The sequence below is a fragment of the Berghia stephanieae genome, chromosome 12 (genome assembly GCF_034508935.2).
Source record: "Berghia stephanieae isolate SIO BIC M18660-M18661 chromosome 12, UCSD_Bste_1.3, whole genome shotgun sequence".
NCBI classification, from domain to species: Eukaryota; Metazoa; Mollusca; class Gastropoda; order Nudibranchia; family Aeolidiidae; genus Berghia; species Berghia stephanieae.
The window spans coordinates 31,698,235-31,720,208 of record NC_088371.1 but is presented as its reverse complement, the minus strand read 5'-3'; the positions used below and the strand labels follow the sequence as shown (position 1 = coordinate 31,720,208).

The window sequence follows — 21,974 nt, the reverse complement described above, 5'->3', positions numbered from 1 at the left end:
TGCGTCATTACGAGGGAAGTGGCGTCACGTCCTCTTAACAGCAACCAAAAGTGGTTCCACTTGGAAATAAGTAAAACTGACAGGCACTCACTCTCCGAGCGATGTTGACAAGCAGGATCAAACCATTGAACCATTCATTTTTGCAAAGAAAATTCGATGAATTTGATTTTTTTTAAAGGTAGCTGTGCTTGTAGTAAACACCACAGCTGTACTCAATGGTGGTTGCAGTATCGAAAAATAACTTGTATCGTCTGTACTCAATGGTGGTTGCAGTGATACTGCAACCACCATTGAGTACAGACGATACAAGTTATTTTTCATTATATTTTATTTGTTTTCCACGTTTATTTGTGTAATGTTGTGCTGACGAAGGGTTTGTACCCGAAACGTCCATTGTCTGTTTTGTTCCCATACGAAGCCTTTCCATTTTCACTCTTTCGTTAGTATTTTACGATCACCGGCTTCAGGCAGCCCTTACCGTTTTCTATAAATACTGTTGTGATTTCATTGTTTCTAATGTCAACTGTCAGATGACATTTATTCTCACGAGGATGCCTTTTTCCCCCAAACTAAATTATCCACGGTTTTATCTTTACTCCATAGGTCAAGAATGTTGTTGACTGAGTCAAGTGGATAAAGCGTTACACTTCCACACGGAATACATGGATTGGCACATATCTAGCCTTCTTAACTTAAAGATCTGCGTGTATGAAACTGACAGACAAAGGAGAAAGAAAAATACAAGAAACAAAACTATTCTAAAAATATTAACTTGCCTTGACTGAGGATCAATCGAACCTAAAACCTCTTGATGCCGGTCAGACGTGCTACCATTACTACAGAGACTGCCCGATAGTTGGAGGGACGACTTTAATGCGTATATCTGCAGTGAACCCTAGCCTGCATCATTAAACACAAACCATGTACATGAAAAAACGAGGACAACGACGCGTGAGTAGCTCCATTTTTAAAATTTCTTTTTTGTTGTTGTTGAAAATGAACAGATTAAGGGGCAAGCACTGTTGTACGATAACGATTCATGACAAGGTGTGTATCAAGCAATGCCAGATAAAGCAGAAAGATTAAAAAAACAAGAAAAAAAAACTTTACATAATATAGCAATGACTCATCTCATGTAGTTCCATATCTGAAGCAGACGTTGGAGGTCATCTTCCGCCAAGCTGATCTATCTCTTGCCAATTCTATTAAAGCAGCGCCACCTTTCTCAGCTTCATCTGTCCAAGTTCTTATCCCTTTCAAATACGTTATTCTTTGTCTTCCTCTTATTCTTTTTCCATTCATCTTTCCAGTCAAGGCGAGTATTTCCAAACCAGGGTGGCGGATAATGTGTCCTAAAAATTCCATTTGGCGTTTGATGATTTTTGTTATCAGTGATCTTTTCTGTTTGCCATTTCTAAAATTTCTTCATTTCTTTTCCTTTCCATCCATGACACCCTCATCATTCTTCTGTAAAACCACATTTCCACTGCCTCCAGTCTTTTAACCATGGTCTTGTTTATGGTCCAGCTCTCACAACCATATAGCAGCACAGACAGTACATAGCAATCCAGGACTTTGATTTTTGTTTTCATGCTAATATTCCTGTTTTTCATAATTGTATGCAGCTGGTTGAATGCATTCTTCGCCATACCTATTCTTTTCTTTATTTCACAATCTGATTTTCCATTGGATGTTACATTGAAGCCTAAATATTTGAAACATTCAACTTGTTGTATTGTTTGTCCTCTGCTTGTTATTACACAGGCTGGTGGGTTATTATTTTTAGATACCGTCATACATTCTGTTTTAGATATATTCAGTTCCAGTCCCATATTTTCACTACTCCTGACTACAACATCCAGTAATTCTTGTAGTTCATGTTCAGATTCTGCCAGTAGAACCGTATCATCTTCATACCTCAGATTTGTTACATTCTTTCCTCCAATACACACCCCCTTCTTATGTTCGATATCTCTTAATATCATTTCACTATAGAGGTTGAATAAATCTGGAGACAAAACACACCCCTGCCTAACTCCTCTTCTAATAGGTGTAAAACTGCTTAGTTCGTTGTCAACACGCATTGCTGCTTCTTGTTCCCAGTACAAATTCCGTAATATTCTTAAATCTTTACCATCAATGTCCAAGGATGATAGAATTTTGAATAGTTTTTCGTGTTGTACTTTATCAAAGGCTTTTGAATAGTCGATGAAACACATATACAGATCTTTATTTACTTCAATACATCTTTCCATCAGCATTGATAATGTGAATATTCCATTTCTGGTACCCTTGTCCTCAACAAAACCAAATTGCATCTCCCCAATTTCAGGTCGTATTTTATTTCTTATTCTTAGTAAAATTATCTTCAAAAGAATTTTTGTGAGGTGGCTCATTAGGCTAATAGTTCTGTGTTGTTCACAATCAACTGCCCCTGGCTTTTTTGGTAGTGCTATAAAAATGGATCGTTTCATATCAGTTGGCATTTTTCCTGTGTCATACACTTGATTTAGAAGGTTTGTGATGAATTCAATCCCCCATTCACCCAGGCCAGTCAAGACTTCAATTGTTATGGCATCAGGTCCTGCAGCTTTTCCATTTTTCATGCTTTCCATGACGTTCCTAACTTCATCTTTCATTATAGAAGGCCCTTCCAGTTCTTTTATCATAGGCATTTCTCCTCGATTATCAAAAAAAAGTTCTTCAATATATTCTGACCATCTGTTTAGAATGCAGTCTTTGTCCATGATGGTGTTTCCACGCTTGTCTTTGATGCATCCACTTTTAGCACCTGATTTAGTTTTGTTTGTCACTTCTTTGATTTTCTGATGGAAGAATTTGCCATTTTTTTCTTTGCAGGACATTATATAGTGACATTGTTCATTTATCCAGTCTTCTTTAGCTTCGTTGCATTTTCTTTTTATCTGCCTGTTCAGAGTCTTGTATTATTCTTCCTGATTTTTGGCCTTTCTTCTCTCATTCATTAGTTCTAATATCTCTGGAGTAATCCATTTCTTCTTCTGCAACTTAAGTGTGGTTGGAACATTTTCTTCTAATGATGCAGCAACACTGTCTTTAAACTGCTCATATTTCTCTTCTATATCTGTTAGTTCTCCAAGCACTTCAAACTTGTTTCTTACTGATAGTTCAAATTTTTCTTGTATCTTCTGTTCCTCCCGGAGAATGTCTAGTTGGTATTTAGGTTTAGCCTTTGCTCTTTTGCAGATTTTCAATTTAACTCGTATGGGGCATAGCACAGGTATATGATCGCTGTTACAGTCAGCCCCCGGCATAGATTTGGCATACAAAACCGAGTTTCGGAAACGTTTGCTGATGAGTATGTAATCTATTTGGTTTCTCACTCCATCTCCAGGACTTTTCCATGTCCACTTCCTTCTATTGTGGTTTGTTGACCAAGTATTTGTGATTGTCAGATCATGTTGACGGCACCATTGAATAAGACGATCACCTCTGTCATTTTTGTCTCCCAGACCATGTGGGCCCACAATATCTTCTATTCTTTCTCGGCCCACCTTGGCATTAAAATCGCCCATGATGAGTTTTATGTCTGAAGACTTAAACTGATGCATTGATTTATCTATTTGTTGATAGAAATTTTCCACTTCTTTATCATCGTGACTGGTGGTTGGGGCGTATATTTGTAAAATATCAAAATCAAAAGGTTTTGCTTGTAGTTTGATTGCCATTACTCTGTCTGATATGGGCCAGAATCCTTTGACTGCTCGCGCCGTTTTATTATCTAGTATAATTCCAACTCCCCTTTGGTGTTCTCCTCCTCCTGAGTATATAATTTTACAGTCATCATAATTAAGTTCTCCTGCTCCTTTCCATCTAACTTCTGATAATCCTAAAACATTGATATTGTACAGTTGGGGCGACCATCCCCAACCCAGCGCGTCCACAGGTGGCGGATCGTGGAACGGCCTACAGATCCTGATCTATAGGTTAGCTGTAAAGCCGCGGACCAACTGGCGATAGTCGTGGAGAGTGGGGTTGGGTAGTCTGGCAGCACAGCTACACATACAAAATGCCTCATAAACTCTATGAAGGGACTATCAAGGTGAATGGGAGGCGCCTTAAAACCTTTTGGGTTATGACCGGGAGGTCAAAAGGCTATGGAGTAAACCAGATAAAAATCCGTCAGAAGGCAACGGGAAACCACTGACGTATCATCCCAAGATCGTCATGATGTCCGTCCAAGCGAATCTAGTCAACGACGTCAATGGATGTTTTTCGAGCAACTCGATTACAGCCTCGTCCGGTAGAGAAAGTCATGCAGGTGAACAGGTGACTCTCGACCGTCATCCAGCTACTGTGCACCACCAAACATTACGAACAGCAACATGGAATGTAAGAAGTCTGTACCAGAAAGGAAAATTAGCAAATGTAGTTATGGAAATGAAGAGATTGAATATCAATGTTTTAGGATTATAGCAATGACTATCCCGCACAAATCTTTGGGCCTCTTTTTCGCTCACGAAGTGCCCGAATTTGCGTCAAAATATGGGACGAAGCCGCTTCGTATATGCTATTTTAAAAAATTAATTACGACGCTGTTTATCGATGAATATGACTGAAAGTTGGCACACAGTTAGAAAAAAGGTCATTTTAGATTATGTCAAGCGACAAAACTCGCGCAATTACCAGAAGACCGTTAAAAATAGATTTTTATTCTTTGGAGTAAAATATTTCTAAAACTACCGGGCGTGGAGGTTTTGTCGCTGACAAGGTAATACATGAACATTTTTTTCTTTTTGGTTGTAAAATTTCATATGAATATGACGAGTACTTTTCCCGTATTTTACAAAACACCATCCGAATTTGCTCTTCAAGTTTCAATCTTTTAATCTATTTATTACGCAAGATACAACCAAAGGTCGAAAAAAAATGCCGAAAAAGCGTCCCATATTTTCGCGTTTTTTTCCTCTTTGTGGGTCATCCAAATAAATGACACCTTTGAAACTGCATAACTTGTTTATTTATGAATGGATTTTCAAAATTCAAAAACATTTTTACTCAGTGGAGATAGGGCTTTGATTTTAAACAAATTTTTCCTCAAAAAGAGAAAAAAACATTTTTCATAGTCCTTGCTACATAATAATCTGATATCTTAAGTGTAATCTAACCTCACGTCAGATATATCAGTTATTTTGATAGATCACCAGGTCAGGTGTTCAAAACAATTAGAAACGTCCAGTTAGCAATAGATAAGCTTACTTTACAACTTAAATTGTTTAATGCTAAATTTTCTGGGGTGTTTTTTTTTTCTAGGGGGGGGGGGGGGGGGTCTAAATTTGTTTTTTAACCGAATCTATTTAGCTGGACAGAATTGTGCAGTGAAAGAAATAAAGAGTAAAATAATGTTGGTGACGAAATGTTGTCTTTTAAATCTCTCCTTACCGATCACTTTCTGTATTTTCCCCAAAATGGCAGGGTTACCCAGCAGAAAATGGATTTGTTAAAACTCAAACAAGCTCTCTACAAAAGAAATGTATGTTCTTATTAATTAAACAAAGATCACTGTGATGTACAATATAAATCTGAATAAGAAAAATGTATATTGTGTCGTAACAAATGTGACGATTTTGCTGTAGGTGGTGTGGAGAGGGTTAAATATCGTAACATAATACAGGTAATAATCAGCTTGCAAGTTGTTGTTCTTTTCTTTAGGCATGCGCATTACAAAATCTAACTTTCAACCAACATTTTTTCCATTACATTGGTCTTGTCCAGGGGCGTGGCTATATTGGTTGATTTGGTGCCTGGCACCGCTCCATCTTTTAAAAATGGATTACAGCATATATATATATATATATATATATATATATATATATATATATATATATATATATATATAATATATATATATATATATATATATATATATAAATATATATACATACATATATATGGTAAACCGCCTCTAACTTATTTCAGTAAGTATTTTCTTTATTTTTTTCCCTTTCTTTTGTATTTGCAAATATAGCATGTTTTAAGAAATTTTCTTCTGATTCTGCACCTTATACTTTTTTTCGGATGTATATTTACGCTCACCCATACATCTTTGGATGATATCCATATCAAAGTTATCTATGATCCTTTTCCTGCTACGTCGTTCTACACTGGTGATCTCTCTGTCGTATTTTGATATCGATCTTCTCATGGTTGATTGTGAAATTCCAAAACCATTGCCGTCCTCTTTAATGACTTATCGATAGATACAAGAAGACTTCTCTTCGTAGCTTTACGAGAGTGGAACCGATAGAGATTCCGTACCATATCGTGTTGTTTAAGAGCCTAATATGCTTTTAAAACCTTTAAAGGCCCTGTGAAACATTCATGCATAGACAAAAAATTGTAAAAGTTATATTAACAGTGTTTGTTAATTTGATAATATTGAGTATACAATCAATATTTCAAATTATTTAAAGCAAGAGATTTCATATCAGTCTTTGGTAATTGCGACATGATGTAGATAATATGCCATAAAAATTAAATTCAGAATTTAATACATACTACACAAGTGTTATATTTATAACACTTAAAGCGAATAGTTATTATTTGGAAAGAAGTATGACGTGAACACATAATCACAACGTCAGCACAAGATTTTTTGGAAATACGACGAATTCACTCATACTTTGTGGTGCGTAACTTGTTTTCATTTTTTACAGTGTAAAATCTCTAATTTTATGTCAGCTATTTTAAAGTAGTTTTTTATAAATCTTAAAGAAGAAAACTTTTTAATATGGCATCAATACGGTCCAAAATCTAGATTCAGTTAAGACAAATTGATTCAAAAGTTGACTCAAATTTTTACAACTTTTGATAGAGGGACAGCTGAGAAAAACCAGAAAAACACGCGCCAGTAATAAAAAATTTGACTGTTTACAAGCTTGTCTTATTTCATACAGAGAAGAGCGTACAGCATTGCTTTGCTCGCTGATTGAAAGTTCGAGGGGACAGTCAGCCAGCCCAGGCTTGATTCCCTTAGTAGCTGAGAGAAGAGAATTCGCGCGATAGGTACTAAGTTTGAAATCCATATTTTTGTGTGGCTGGATAGCTCATTGGCAAGTACGACTGCTCGCTCACCCCCCCCCCCCCTCTCTCTCTCTCTCTCTCTCTCTCTCTCTCTCTCTCTCTCTCTTTCTTTCTTTCTCTCTCTCTCTCCCTCTCTCTCTCTGCCAGGCGGAGGATGCCGTGTCAGTTGGATCCCAAGTTAGCCTCTTACACCGCGATATCGTTATTCCCTGTTTTCATCTAGCACTTCTCCATACCCTATATTTTTCATCATTATTGATACTGGAGATAGGTGGACAGAGCGAATTGATAGAAAACAAAAACTTAGTTCTGAAAAGCGCCATTATTGACTTTCGTTTCTAGAAATCAGCTATTCAGTATTTTGATATCGACCATTAATCATTCATGATAAATCAATAAAAACCCAGACATCGCTGTTCGAAATAGGGCTTCAACCTCACTGTAATTCAATACGTATTGATTATGACTGTTGGAAACGAGGAAAGGAGGGGGGGGGGGGGAGAGGGGTAGGAGATGATGTGTGTGTGTGTGGGGGGGGGGGGGGTAGGAGGTGGGTTGTGTATGAGGGGGGGGTGTGTTTGTGTGTGCATAAGTGTGTGTTACAAGATTCATGAATTACGTTAGTTTAAAGTTCCCGAAGTAACTTTGCTATGCCAAGACTCGTCATTTCTGTAGTTAGTGTAATCTGTAAGCCATCACCAATAATGAATAAAATTCAATTGAATCGTGATAAAATAAATAATAGCATGTCTAACCAGTAATTAGGAGGTCTTTAAAAAAATAATTGAGCTTTATATAGCGCAATATCCACTAAATGTGCTCAAAGCGCTTTACAAGGGGTCCCTGGTCAACAGCAACATTTAACATGTAGGATGGGATATGACGCCTGTTAGGTGATATTACAATTTTTCGGACAAAGACAACGCTGTTAACGGCCAGGTACTCATTTTACACCTGAGTACGGTGAGAGAATGTGAGTAAAGAGCCTTTTCCAAGGACTCAACTATGCGCCGGGCGCGAGGCTCAAACCCAGGACCTTCCGATCCGAAAGCGAGTGTCATACCAATTTACCACGATGTCTGATTTTATTCTTCCTTCTGCTTTGTCATGTAAATGTTGCTGCACGAAGCTCGAAGAAATAAATAACAATGTGAAATAGAATGTAAAGCTCCAATTTAATTACGAAAACAGATAAAACGGAAGTTAACAACGCCACTACACATTATCTCATTAATCTGTAGTGTTTCATTCATCCTGTTTGTTGATAAAGGGGAAACCCGAAACGTCCGTTTTATCTGTATTCGTAATAAAATTGAAGCTTTCATTCAATTTCACGTTGCCATTTACTTCTGCTGTGTCTGGTATTGTTTCATAGACACATTTTCAAATTGGATTAGATAGTATGATGTCACGTCGCCCAGCAACGGCGGCCATCGTCGTTTTAAACAAAGAAAATCTGTACTTTTTATTCTTCATGTTGGCAGGAACTTTTCATATGTCTTGTGATCAGAATGTGTAAAAGTCAAAACATGATCAATTTTATAATGTTTGTTATTTTTCCTCTGGATACGCTTTTATGCTCGTCAGAGAAATACTTCATAAGGGTGTCCGCCATTGTTCCGATAGTATAGAGCAAGTTACTAAGTTACTATTACGAGGGATGTGACGTCATGACTGGTGAAACGTATTCTGATGAAGCGCTTTAGACAAATGATATATATTTTCAACTTTCCTTATTGGTTTTATATACTCACAGAAAATGGCAAACTCAGCCCCTAGTTCTCACTGATTGAGCGCTTTAGACAAATAATATATTTTTTCAACTTTCCTTATTGATTTTATATTACTCACAGAAAACGACTAACTCAGCCCCCAGTTCTCACTGGACTTCACCGAAACCAGTAATTTTCTTGATGCTGTGTTGCTTTGGATTGGCCAGCTTCATGTGGATTATTAACATGCCCCAGTCATCAGTCGGATTTAAACACGATGCTAGCGACACAAGCCGTCCCATAACCAAGAACAGGACAAAGGGAGATTTCAAGGGAGATAATAACATGACTTCTCCGGTCTTGAAAGGTGATGCTATTATTATTATTATTATTATTATTATTAGTAGTAGTAGTAGTAGTAGTAGTAGTAGTAGTAGTAGTAGTAGTAGTAGTAGTAGTAGTAGCAGTAGTAGCAGCAGCAGTAGCAGTAGCAGCAGTAGTAGAGTAGTGTAGTTAGTAGTAATAGTAGTAGTTAGTATAGTAGTAGTAGTAGTAGTAGTAGTAGTAGTAGTAGTAGTAGTAGTAGTAGTATAGTAGTAGTAGTAGTAGTATAGTAGTAGTATAGTAGTAGTAGTAGTAGTAGTAGTAGTAGTAGTAGTAGTAGTAGTAGTAGTAGTAGTAGTAGTAGTAGTAGTAGTGGGCGTAATACGAGGGTGGGCTGAAATGTTTTGCAATTTCCTTATAATTTCAAATAATTTAATTAAAAACCTTAACATTTGCAATAACTACTTTCTAACAAATTGGCTGTAATATGTCAAAATTTCTAAGAAATATGACGTCTCTGCGTGACATAATTGCTTTTGTCCTATTTCATTGTCAATCTCGGTCAATTAAAAATAATAATGAACTGAAGTTAAGTTTAAAAGATAAGTCGTGTTAAACAAAAGAATAGTAGTACATTTTAATTATTAATTAAAGTTAGGCTTTGGGTAAGTTAATTTTCATCTCTGCCTATTTAATTCATGGATGGACCTCTTGGTCATTCTTTGGTTGTCCCAGAAGGGTCACTTAATAAGTAGTTAACATGAATATCTAGCTTCAGCTTCAGGTCTAGCTTCAGCTTAAGATCAACGTGTAACCAGATCTGTGACTATACAGGAGCAAGACTAGTTGCAACATTTTGTATTCCGTATGAGCAGTGATGTCGTAGGGATTTTTCAATTAACAAACCCTTGACATCACCACTGATCTAATATTTATTGTTAATCATCATCCTTAATTAACAGGGTACAGGTAGGTTAGTGGGATGGGGAAAGATAAGTAAACATTGAGAGCATAAGAATCAATACATATAAGTACATAATAATACTATACAGTATTACCGATAGAACATTTGTAATTGTGATTCAAATAACTGTAATTCATTCATTTAGAAGGCATACATACATATACAATAATAAATACATATAAAGATAAAGAGAGTGGATGAAACATTTTTTTTTGTTTATAATAGCATGAGTTATCAATTTCTGTTATTTTATAGCTTGCGCCTACTTACGGCCCAGACGAAATTACTGTATTAATTATTACTCACTACACGTACTAGTTTTAAATGTCATTAATAAGTCATATAACACAATTTACGTATTTCGTACCCTTGTCCGCACAGTATTTTCTGTTAAATTTGATTTCAATTGATCACTATAGCATTCTAGTTTTAGAGATTGAATGAGAGAAAGGCTGAATTTATCTGATACTTGTTTATATAGGAATATGACCGGAGTTGAGTCACTACCAGAAACCAATGATGTTCCTTGATTCGTTGTGTCAGAATTTTACTGGTCATTTATTCGGATCCAATCACTTTTCGCGTATGCTAGCCCTGGCTGCATCGTCAGGTAGAATATGCACATTTAGTGGATATTGTATATGTAAAATCTCACTTTAGTTTAAAATCAAACTGCTTCGACTGTTTTTTTTCCGGTTTGTTTTATTCTTGTATTTTTGTTTCTTTATTTGTCTTTCATTGTTTCACATACACTTTTTCGGATCTTTACTTTACACCAGTGCCTCCTCCCTAATTTGTTACTTTGAAATCTTCAAAATAAAAATGGAACTACTCTAATGTCTTCGTTCTTGTCCTCTCGTGTTCAATGTTTGTGTTGTGTGATGAAAACAAGTGTTCACAGCGGTAACGCATACCCTTGTGAAGAATATAGACATTAAATTGTCCAAACTACCTGGTAGCCTCTGTGGTGTAAGCACGTCTTACAGATAATCAGGTGGTCTGAGGTTCGTTCCCGAGTCGAGGGGGGTAGGGGCTCGGTTTTGTGTTGTTTTTTTTTTTTTGTTTTTTTTTTTTGTTTTTGTTTTTTTTTTTGGGGGGGGGGGGGGAGGGGTAGTTTTTTTTCGTATCTTTCTTCCTTTCTTTGTCTGGCACTGTGTTATACGCATATTTTGAAATATTTATATACATTTTCTCACCACAGAATGTTTTGATTCACCTTTCGTCATCTGTGCTAACTTCAGTCAACTGTTGAAAGAGGCAAATGATGGTAAAAACATTACACCATTGCCTTCCAACATAATCCATCCCGTCTCTGTGACTAACCAAACTAAGGATCACCCTGTGTTAGGCATCACAGCACTGATTGAAAGAGGTGACGACTACAACTCATTACGAACCTTCGATTACAAGGTTTGTTCTCTCCCTTGCCAATTCGAGCCACGTGACCGAATCAAAGAGGTCAAGGGTGTGTTCATAGATGGTACTTATGTGAGGGACCATGATTTTCCTAAATCCAGATATGACGGTCAGATCTATATTGTTGGTATGTTGGAAAGTCCTCTCCACGTTTATGGAAATCTGTTATCTGGTAAGACATAATAAAGTTTTAAATTTTTGGATGTCTATGTTAATATGTATGGATATGTAAATACGTATGCCTATCTAAATACGTATGTGTTTGTAACATTGTTGGTCCATTTCTTCTTCTTCTTCTTCCTCTTCTTCTTCTTCTTCTTCTTCTTCTTCTTCTTCTTCTTCTTCTTCTTCTTCTTCTTCTTCTTCTTCTTCTTCTCCTCCTCCTCCTCATCCTCCTCCTTCGACTCCCTCCCTCCTCCTCTCCTCTCTTCCTCCTCTTCTTCTCTTCTTCTTCCTTCTTCTTCTTCTTCTTCTTCTTCTTCTTCTTCTTCTTCTTCTTCTTCTTCTTCTTCTTCTTCTTCTTCTACTTCTTCTTCTTCTTCTTCTTCTTCTTCTTCTTCTTCTTCTTCTTCTTCTTCTTCTTCTTCTTCTTCTTCTTCTTCTTCTTCTTCTTCTTCTTCTTGTTCGTCTTGTATTGTTTCAACACTTCTATATGGATCTGAATGCTGGAGGACGCCAGACAGCGACACTAACTAATTATCTTTATCTCAAACAAAGTGCCTCAGGAAGATCATGGACATTTTACTGATCAAATAGAATTACAAATGAAAGTCTGCTAGATCAATGTGGAATGGAAGATATGGAAAACATCATTGTGAGAAGTTGGAGATGTATAGTACATCTTATGATAAAGAAATAATAAGAAGAATAGGGTTGGCACAAAATGAATTCATGAAAAACAAAAAGATTATTGATAACTAATACAGAAGCTGGAGAACAAGAATTCAACTTCTAAAGTGCTATATGGATTATATATTTCGATGGACGCAAGACATAGACATTGAACTCTGGACTTGGAAAATAGAATCGATGCTTTTGAAATGTGCTGCTAAAGGCGGATGGGAAAGGTGTCATGGAAATAGAAACAAAATCAAAGCTACATGGCCTACATGCCAACAGAAAAAGGGACCTGAAAAAAGAAAAAGAAAGGTCAGAAGCCTGTGCATTCTTGGAAATAATCATCGCTACTTTATACCATTGGGATATATGAATCTAAGGTACGTCTTTGACAGGATTAGGAGAATATGTGCAAGATGAATTTTACAAGGATATACCGACGGAGTGTCTGAAGAATATCTTATCGTCTTTTATAAGTTTTTGAATATTTAACATTTTCACACACACGATGTAAAAGAAACGATGGACATCATCTTGGAAACAAAGAAATGCAAACTACCCATGAACTGCATAAACTTAAACCTGTAAATACACAACATATTTATAACACTACAATCTCCCCCTACAATCCCCCACCCCCATGCTTATTTGTTTAATGTCTACCGCTCAGGCCTTCCGCCGTCCTCTGGTTTGAGTTAAATCGAAAAAGACTCTTCAGCATTTCAGGAGGCTGTTTTTCTTACCCTTCAGTGGTGACGGGTCGTGTATGTATTAACTCTCGATAGGGTGTATTTAAAGGGTGATCATCTGCTTCATTTAAGGCATCAGTCAGGATGTCTGGTGGCTCTGGTATAACGGTTATAGTGGCTTTGATTGAGTCTTTCAAATTTGGATTGCTATTAGGAGGGGCATTGTTCATAAGATCTTCGCAAAGGTTAAAAGGAGAGGTATTATCAATTGACATTGATGCTGGTTTGAAAACCTCAAGGAAATGTCGGTTTCTCTTTGTCACACATCCAGACCCATCTAGTTAAACGAGGTATTGGTCATGTTCACATGTATCTACCACCGAGCCAGTGCGATTCTATTTGGTAGGGTTTCTTCTAGTTTGATTTTGAATAAAACATTTGTCACCCACACTAAGCAAGAGGAGGTAGCGATTTAGCATGCTCATTTTGAGCCTCAGATCACTTTGTAAAACGAAAAAGCGAAGTGCCTTTTCTTTGTTGGCTCAAGTTCCACCCCACATTCGACGCACGTGAAGGTTTAAAACTGTCCACGAACGAAAGGGAGTCCCGAACTGGTCAGCCGAAAATGATCTGGTCTGGTCCAAGATTGCAGTCTGATTCAGGGGTATTGCGTAATTGAAGTAGGTCTCTGAGGAACTCATCGATGTCAAGAGAACTACGAGAACCGATATTCGATTATAATAGTTTCTTTGCAGATTTAACAACAACTTCTGCCCACCCGTTTGATTGGTGATTGTACGCCGAAAAATGCGCGACCTTAAACCCCATTTTGAGAAAAGCCTTCGTGAGACTTGCTGTGAATTCTGATCCACCGTTACCTGACAACTCATCAGGAACACCAAATGTGGCGAAGAGGGAATGTAAGCAGGCGATCACTCCACGTACTCAAGCGCTCCCAAAGGGAGTGGAAAACATTTCTGACCAACCGGAAAACCCAGTTACCAGATCCTGGTGACCTCCGAAATCAAGGAAGTCAGAAAAGACCTGTTTGAAATAGGTGGAAGGTGGGATTTGTTGGTTCCGACGGGAGAGGGGCCTGAGAGGGTGCTTTGTGGTTGCATTCACCACACCTTGATCGTGTATCCTGGATACTTGCAGTCATGTCGGGGCCAAAAGTCAATAGATTGTGCTCGAAGCTGCATAGATGGAATGCCCTGATGGGCTGAATGCAGACTCTGAAGAAACGTGTTGCTTAGTGATGAAGGAACAATCAGGCGATCTTTATGGAAAATTACCCTATCAATGATATAAAGGGATTCTTGGTACCTTATGTATTCTTATATCAGGATATGCGTGTTTGAAGCCTTTATCAATAGCTATCATGAGCATAGATAGGACGGGGTCCTTTTTTAAATTTGAGCATTTTGATTAACCCTCTCCTTACCAGCCATTTTCAGATGTTTCCCCAAAACGTCACACCCACCCAACACAAAAACAGACATTTCTACCTCAAACAGAAAAGCAACAACCACATTCTGTACATAATATTGTTCGACAATATGAGCTCTATTACAGAATGTCAAGTTTTTATAGCTATAGCAAAAAGAAATGAAATCTGGATGAGAAAAATAACGGTTGCATCGTAACAAATGTGACGATTTTTCTATAGGTGGTAAAGAGAGGGTTAAGACCTTTGAACGGTTTCTAAGTGCAAACTAGGATTAGTTTGATACATACACGTCGTTTTGTCAAAAGATTGCCTACGTCTTACAGGCTGCATTCTATGTGATTGTAAGCTGTTCCATCACGTATTTAAAGTCTTGGGTCCCATTTTGAATTTGGCTAATCCTATCCACTTAACAAATCTTTTCAGGGTCATCCAAGTTCAAAGACCAAATCAACCTCGCTACAACATACCGAGTGGATAGCAATGTGACTCAATTCTATCGTGGTTTTTGTTTAAATGACGGAACAAGAAAGACAAGAGAAGAGCTAAGTATGTTGTCCGTGTGTGTGTGTGTGTGTGTGTGTGTGTGTGTGTGTGTGTGTGTGTTTGTTATTTTTTTTCATGCGCGTGAAAGTGCGTGCTCAAATATGTAATAATAATAATAATAATAATAATAATAATAATAGATAATAATAATAATAATAATAATAATAATAATAATATAATAATAATAATAATAATAATAATAATAATAATAATAATAGTAATAATAATGATAATCATAATAATAATAATAATAATAATAATAATAATAATAATAAAAAAAAAAAAAAGAAGAAGAAGAAGAAGAAGAAGAAGAAGAAGAAGAAGAAGAAGAAGAAGAATAGAACTAAGCCCCAAACAGTATTAATTTAATAACTAAGAAACCAAGAACATTCACATTTGGATTGTTGATAGGGAACGTCAAAACTCTGGGAGCGGTAGCTATATGACTAAAATTATTGTTTGGTTTCTTCAAAATTTGATTATAAAAGACTAAAGTATAAAATTAAAATAACTTAACATGGGAAGCCGCCATTAAACGACGTCCTTCACTTCCGCAATCCAACGACTGAACGGCTGTTTTGACTGTACTCGGTGGGAGACATTAATGGTAGAAGGTGACAGTATTGATGAATGGACCGAAACTGTGACATGTTATATTACATTTTGTGTGGATTTATGCGTGGAAAAAAAAGAAATTAAGATATTTCCTGACAATAAGCCATGGGTTACAAAGCGACTTAAATATTTACTCAATGAAAAGAAAACTGCCTATATGAGTGGTGACATTAAACTAGAATTTGAAAAGGGAAAGGAGATCAGAAATACAATAAAAGAAGAAAAGGTTGAATAAAAAAAAACAAAATGGAGCGACAACTGAGATCGGGCTGCGCAAGGAAAGCATGGGAGATGATAAAGCAAATGGGAGGAGTAGACCAAAAGAAACGAACATTCCCACAAGGAAAAACGAAAACTGATGTCAACAAATTAAATGATTTTTACTGTCGTTTTGACAGGCTCCCACCTGTTCACAACGGTTTGTCAAATAACAATGAGCCACCTCCAGATGTTGAAGAAGAAACTGTAAGCTCCCTCTTCCGGAGATGTAAAGAACATAAAGCACCATGACCAGACAACATTACAGGAACTATTTTGAAAAACTGTCACCAACAACTGGCTATACCTTATACAAAACTTTTCCAAAGGTCAATCGATGAACAATCAGTGCCAGTACTTTGGAAAACATCGATTGTCGTTCCAGTTCCAAAAAAAAGCGTTGTCCGACCGTATTGAACGACTTTCGTCCAGTGGCGCTTACATCGCTTGTAATGAAATGTTTAGAAAAAATTTTTAAATCTGAGCTCCTACAAAAATGTTATGACCTGAAATTGCTAGATCCGTACCAATTTGCATACCAGCAACATCTCAGTGTAGAGGACGCACTATTAACCGCCACAAATTCGATCTCAAAACACCTTGACCAAACGACCGCGAATTACGCCAGAATCCTGTTTGTCGACTTTTCGTCAGCTTTTAATGCCATGAACACAGATATTTTGCTTCAAAAGTTGTGCAACATGGATATTCCAAACTACCTTATTAAATGGTATAAAGAGTTTCTGACCCATAGACCGCGATGTGTAAAATTGGGTGAACATAAGCGTGTATGTTCGTGTATGGCTAAGTCTGTATTTGTAAATGTGTTGATGTTCATACTATGAACCAAACTGAGCATTGTTTACCTCACATGAATTGCCTTTAATTTGGACAATAAAGATTATTATTATTATTATTATTATTATTATTTAAATTTTTATTATTATTATTATATTATTATTATTATTATTATTATTATTATTATTATTATTATTATATCTCCAACAAAACAACGTTGTCGAACGGATTTCCCCAAGGCTGCGTGAGTTCCCCAATCCTGTACATCTTATACACCAACGACTGCAGACCATCCTTTGAAAATTGTTTTATAGTGAAATATGCAGATGATACTGCTATTCTTGGCTTATTAAAAGATAAAGTTACCGAAAAGAATTATTTCAACCAAATAAATATATTCACCGATTGTTGTAAACAAAATCAGCTTGAATTAAATGTTGAAAAAACGAAAGAACAGGTGTTTGGTGTAAAAAATAAAAACGGTTTAAAGTGTGTGGCGATCGGTAAAGATGATGTTGAGATAGTTGACTATTTTAAATATTTAGGAATAACCATTGATAGTTCCCTCAATTTCTCTCAACATATTAATATAATATCTAAGAAAGTTGCCCAAAGATTATACATCCTAAGCAAATTGAGAACATTTCAAGTAAGGTAGAAAACTATGTTAAGAGTTTATGACTCATTGATTAAAAGTGTAATTGCGTTTGGCTGCACCTTATGATTTGGAGGATGCCGACTTAAAGATAAATCAAAAATTTCAAAATCTATCAAAGAGGCATCAAAAATAATAAACCATCCTCTTGATGGAGTAGAAAGAATTCATGGAAAAGCAATAGAAAGGAAAACATTCACAATTACCAACAATAAAAAACATATTTTATACCATGAATTTAGTCTTTTACCATCTGGGAGAAGGTTTTGTCAGATTAAATGTAGAACTAAAAAGTATAAATCAACGTTCGTTCCATCAGCAATAAAAATTTTGAATATTTCATATGGTACAGAAAAACGAAGGATTGATTCGTTGACTGATTAACTGATTAATTTATTTAATTTAAGATTAACTGACCAATTGATAATGATGATAATTTTAGGTGTCGAAATGCCACAATCGTAACAAATTGAAAACGAAATGAATATTATGTTTATGTTGTGTTTATCGCACGTGTGAAAAAAAGAGAGGAAGAGAGAGAGAGAGAGAGAGAGAGAGAGAGAGAGAGAGAGAGAGAGAGAGAATGAGAGAGAGAGAAAATAAGTAGGAGTGAAATATCTGTTCAATGGTACAGTTATCGTTTAACGTTATAACAATTGTAACTAAATGACAAATTGCCATATTTATGGACAATAAAGATCTATTATATTATCTATTATTATTATTATTATTATTATTATTATTATTATTATTATTATTATTATTATTATTATTATTATTATAACTAACCCTAATAGAAAACAACAAAACAACCTAGAACTGCTTTGCACTACCTTTCAATATTTCACAAATCAAAATGGCGGCCGAGAATCAAAACAATGGTCAAATTAGGAAATTTTAAACGTCACAAATCTATCAAGGTTTGTTCTAGAGTTTTTAATATGCTTTAATATGATGACAAATTGAATAAATAAAAACATGACAAAAGATCCACGGTGAAAATACAAATTGAAAGAAATGCTAGCACTACGAGCTTTCGGAAGGTCTTACCATTAAAATATGCGCATTTCATTCTTCCATTATGTCACCAACTTTTGTTTAGCTGCTATTTCTTGTTTTTAAATCATCTTATTTGAACAAGCTCCTAGTCCAATATGCCGGTCGTGGAAATCCCTTAGCAATAATCCTGTATCAAACAGCGGGTTGTAATTGATTTCGATTTTTGAAAATTAAAAAAGAGCTTTATATAGCGCAATATCCACTAAAAAGTAGTAGGAATTGTAGCGTGTGTATTCCTGGGTGGTTGAAGCATGAGACGTTAGCTTGGTGTTCTCTAGTTGCCATACTAAAAACTTGTCCCATCAGTCCTGCAAGAAGTGCTTTTTTGGACGCTGTCATTGTTCCTTTAAACATGCAAACGCAATCCTTTTTAAGTCATCTGTAATATTCTTCCCCCCCCCCCCTCTCTCTCTCTCTAGCTCTCCCCCCCCCCCCTCTCTCTCTCTCTATCTCTCTCCTCTCTCTCTCTCTCTCTCTCTCTCTCTCTCTCTACTTTCTTTCTTTTAAAGACCCATCAACATTTAATTATGAATTATGAGAATTTCATCTGGAATATAATGCTACAATTTTAAAACGCTACATTAACTGCTTAATGGTTCACCAGTATGACACGTAAGACCTACTTCATACAAAACCAACTTTTTGTTGGACAACAATAGTGGTTTTAGCCGAGCACTCAATTATATTTGAACGAGCCGGAAATTTGCCTTACAAAGGACACAACGGTACAGATAGAACATGCTCCCATTGTCATCATGCGATCTATAATGTAACGTCAATTGTTTGACACAACTCTGCATTGTAACGATGGATGATTATTGATTTATGATAATGATGATAATGATGATAATGATGATGATGATAATCATGATGATGATGATGATTGTTATGATTGTGACGATAGTCATAGCGTCCTAATACAATTTAATAGTTATGCCGGCTCTATACTGTCATCAAAATGTAGTAGTCATTTAGAGCCATTCTGTCCACGGAGCCGGAGTTTATCCCAGTTTCTATAGCGTGAAACTTACAATAGCTTGATACCCTTTTCACAGGACGCTAGTCTATTGCAAGGTACGTTCCGCCAGATATAACAGACCCAGCTACCCAAATACTGCTGTGTGGACTGGGAGGTCAGGAAAAAAATCGACTGCACACGGTATCGACATTGGTCCCTTTACGTGTGAAGCAAGTGCTCTACCAACTGAGCTATCCTGATCCCCAACTATCATCTAGTCTGACCAAAATAGTCTTTAAACACGTAAAATGATTATTTCAGTAGTTTTGGAAAGAAAACAATAATTAGGGGGAGGGGTAAAGGAGCACTGTCTGTGTCAACACCGATTGCCGACATTTAATCGACTTGTGTTCTGCGAGTCTGTTTGTCTGTCCGTCCGCCGGTCTTTATTAGTGTAGTTGATTATATTTGGTAAATCGGATAAACAAAAATCTATTATTATAGAATTTTGCATGACATAAATCCCTCAAAACTAGGAAAAATTTATAAAATTAACAATTAAACAATAATATGGATAGTTCGTGAATCGAAAGTTTAGTGAAAGGAAAACATCCGGTTTGACGCTAAAAATAGCCACCGATGGTAATCCAAGGATGACGGAAATCAACCTTGGGTCGCCTTGTTTTGAATGTTTACACAATAGAAATGAACGAATTTTTTGTCGTCCATTTCAAAATTTTCTAATCTTAAAAAGCTTGTATCTCAATAATACTGATCTCTCAGAGCGGTTCTTTAGCATAAATTATACAGCATTTTTCATATTCTACAGCATAATATGTAATTTTCATGCTTTCAACCCTAATGTGCACGATTCAAGGGGTTTTTTTTGGACCTAATTCCCCCCTACTATGAACGGCTGAAACGTGTTTATCGTGACGGGATATCGTGTATTGACATTTAAACAGTTCAAAGGTGGGTTAAGTGTTTAACTTCAACTGACGCCATCTCCAACAATATTATTAACAACCAGGCTTGCAGCAGTTGTCCTCAAACTGCATCGACCGCAGCAAATCAACAAAGGATTTGACAATCTTATTCGAGCCAATCGCGGATAATACAATTAGGCACTTTGCAAAGGCTTGGAATTCATAGGGGAAAGTCGAATATCATATCGCACTAGAAATCCTGCGTTACAGAAAGGCCAGTTGGATACAGAGAATGCTCACGGATACAGAGAATGCTCACACCAACTCATGATCACACTGATCAAAGAAGTCGTAGACCCCCCCCCCCCCCCCTGCCCGCCAACCGCTTTACAGTCCAATTTATCTCCAAGTGACTTTTCCCTTTTCTCAAGACGAGACAATTTAGAGTGAGACAGTATTTGGCAGTGATGGTGAAGGCAGGCGGAGGTGGCTCGATGGTGTCGAAGTATGTCACGTCAAACAAATATCCACAAATCTCTAGGGGAAATATATACAACAGTTGCAAGACCAGCAATGTTATATGGACTAGAGACAGCTGCTAAATAAATAAGACAAAGAAGTTGGGTGGCAGAAATTAGAAAAGATGAATTGAACGAATTCAAAGGTTGACTGAAGTGAAGAATTTATCAATAAAGATGAGATTGAAATGTGATAGATTTAAATGGTTCAGACATGTAAAGAGACAAGAGAGAGAGAGGAGAGAGGGAGGGTGAACGTGGGAAGGAAAGTATTGGACTTACAAATAGCGGGAAAGAGGAAAAAGGGACACCCAAAGACTAGATGGTGGGGTAAGGTAAAGGATGATATGAAAGAATTGGGCCTGGAGGAAGATGATGCGCTGAACCGAGATGAATGGAGATGTGACATTCATTATGGCAACCCTGCAAACTGCGGGATAAGCTGAAAGAAGAAAAAGAAGAAGAAGAAGAAGAAGAAGAAGAAGAAGAAGAAGAAGAAGAAGAAGAAGAAGAAGAAGAAGAAGAAGAAGAAGAAGAATTGACATAGTTTAAATAGCTCTATAGCAAACTGAAACTATAAGAAATCTTGGCTCATTCTTTGATTCTGATGCTTCATGGCAGAATATTATATCAAGAACTAGCCAATTTCTCATTTAAGAAATATTGGTAAAATTCGACATTTTCTTGATGAGAGCACTACACAAATTATTGTTCATGCTTTGGTAACCAGCAGGTATGACAACTGTATTTCATTGAATTTGTGTGTGCCGGCCAAAATGATACAACGTTTGCAAACTATTCAAAAGAGAGCGCAAAACTGATTAAAAATCTATTGACCATACAAAGGAAATTATATATTATCTCTAATGGTTGCCAATTAGTGAAAGGATTATTTTCAAAACGTGTAGTATTGTTCATAAATGCTTAAATCATCAAGCTCCAGTGTGCCTCATGAATTTAAGTTAAAATTGTATTCCAACCAGGCCACTAGGTTCGGATGAAGACTTTTAAAATTTGTCTCAGGAACCAGATTATCCCTTAGTAATAAGTCTTTCTTTAAGCGGCCCCGTCTTGTGGAATGCGCTCTCCCCAGAAGTAAAACTAATTAGGTATAGTCTGTCTTTCAAAGAACACCTTAAGACAGATTTTTTTTTTTTACAGAGCGAATAAATAGTTTTGCATACAGAATA

At 36.5% G+C, this 21,974-nt stretch overlaps 1 protein-coding gene across 5 annotated transcripts in view; it reads left to right on the top strand.

Moving 5' to 3' along the window:
• Positions 1 to 21,974, top strand: part of LOC144957467 (glycoprotein 3-alpha-L-fucosyltransferase A-like) — a 40,826-nt gene that overhangs the window by 12,248 nt on the left and 6,604 nt on the right. For 4 of the 5 annotated variants that reach the window (XM_078888752.1, XM_078888748.1, XM_078888750.1 and 1 more), the window contains exons 2-5: positions 604 to 951; positions 8,916 to 9,141; positions 11,264 to 11,650; positions 14,878 to 15,000. In XM_078888752.1, the coding sequence (XP_078744878.1) occupies positions 922 to 951; positions 8,916 to 9,141; positions 11,264 to 11,650; positions 14,878 to 15,000 (766 nt within the window). In that variant the 5' untranslated portion in view covers positions 604 to 921. Of the gene's footprint in view, positions 179 to 603; positions 952 to 8,915; positions 9,142 to 11,263; positions 11,651 to 14,877; positions 15,001 to 21,974 lie in introns of all 5 variants that reach the window. The other variant, XM_078888751.1, reaches the window with a different exon arrangement.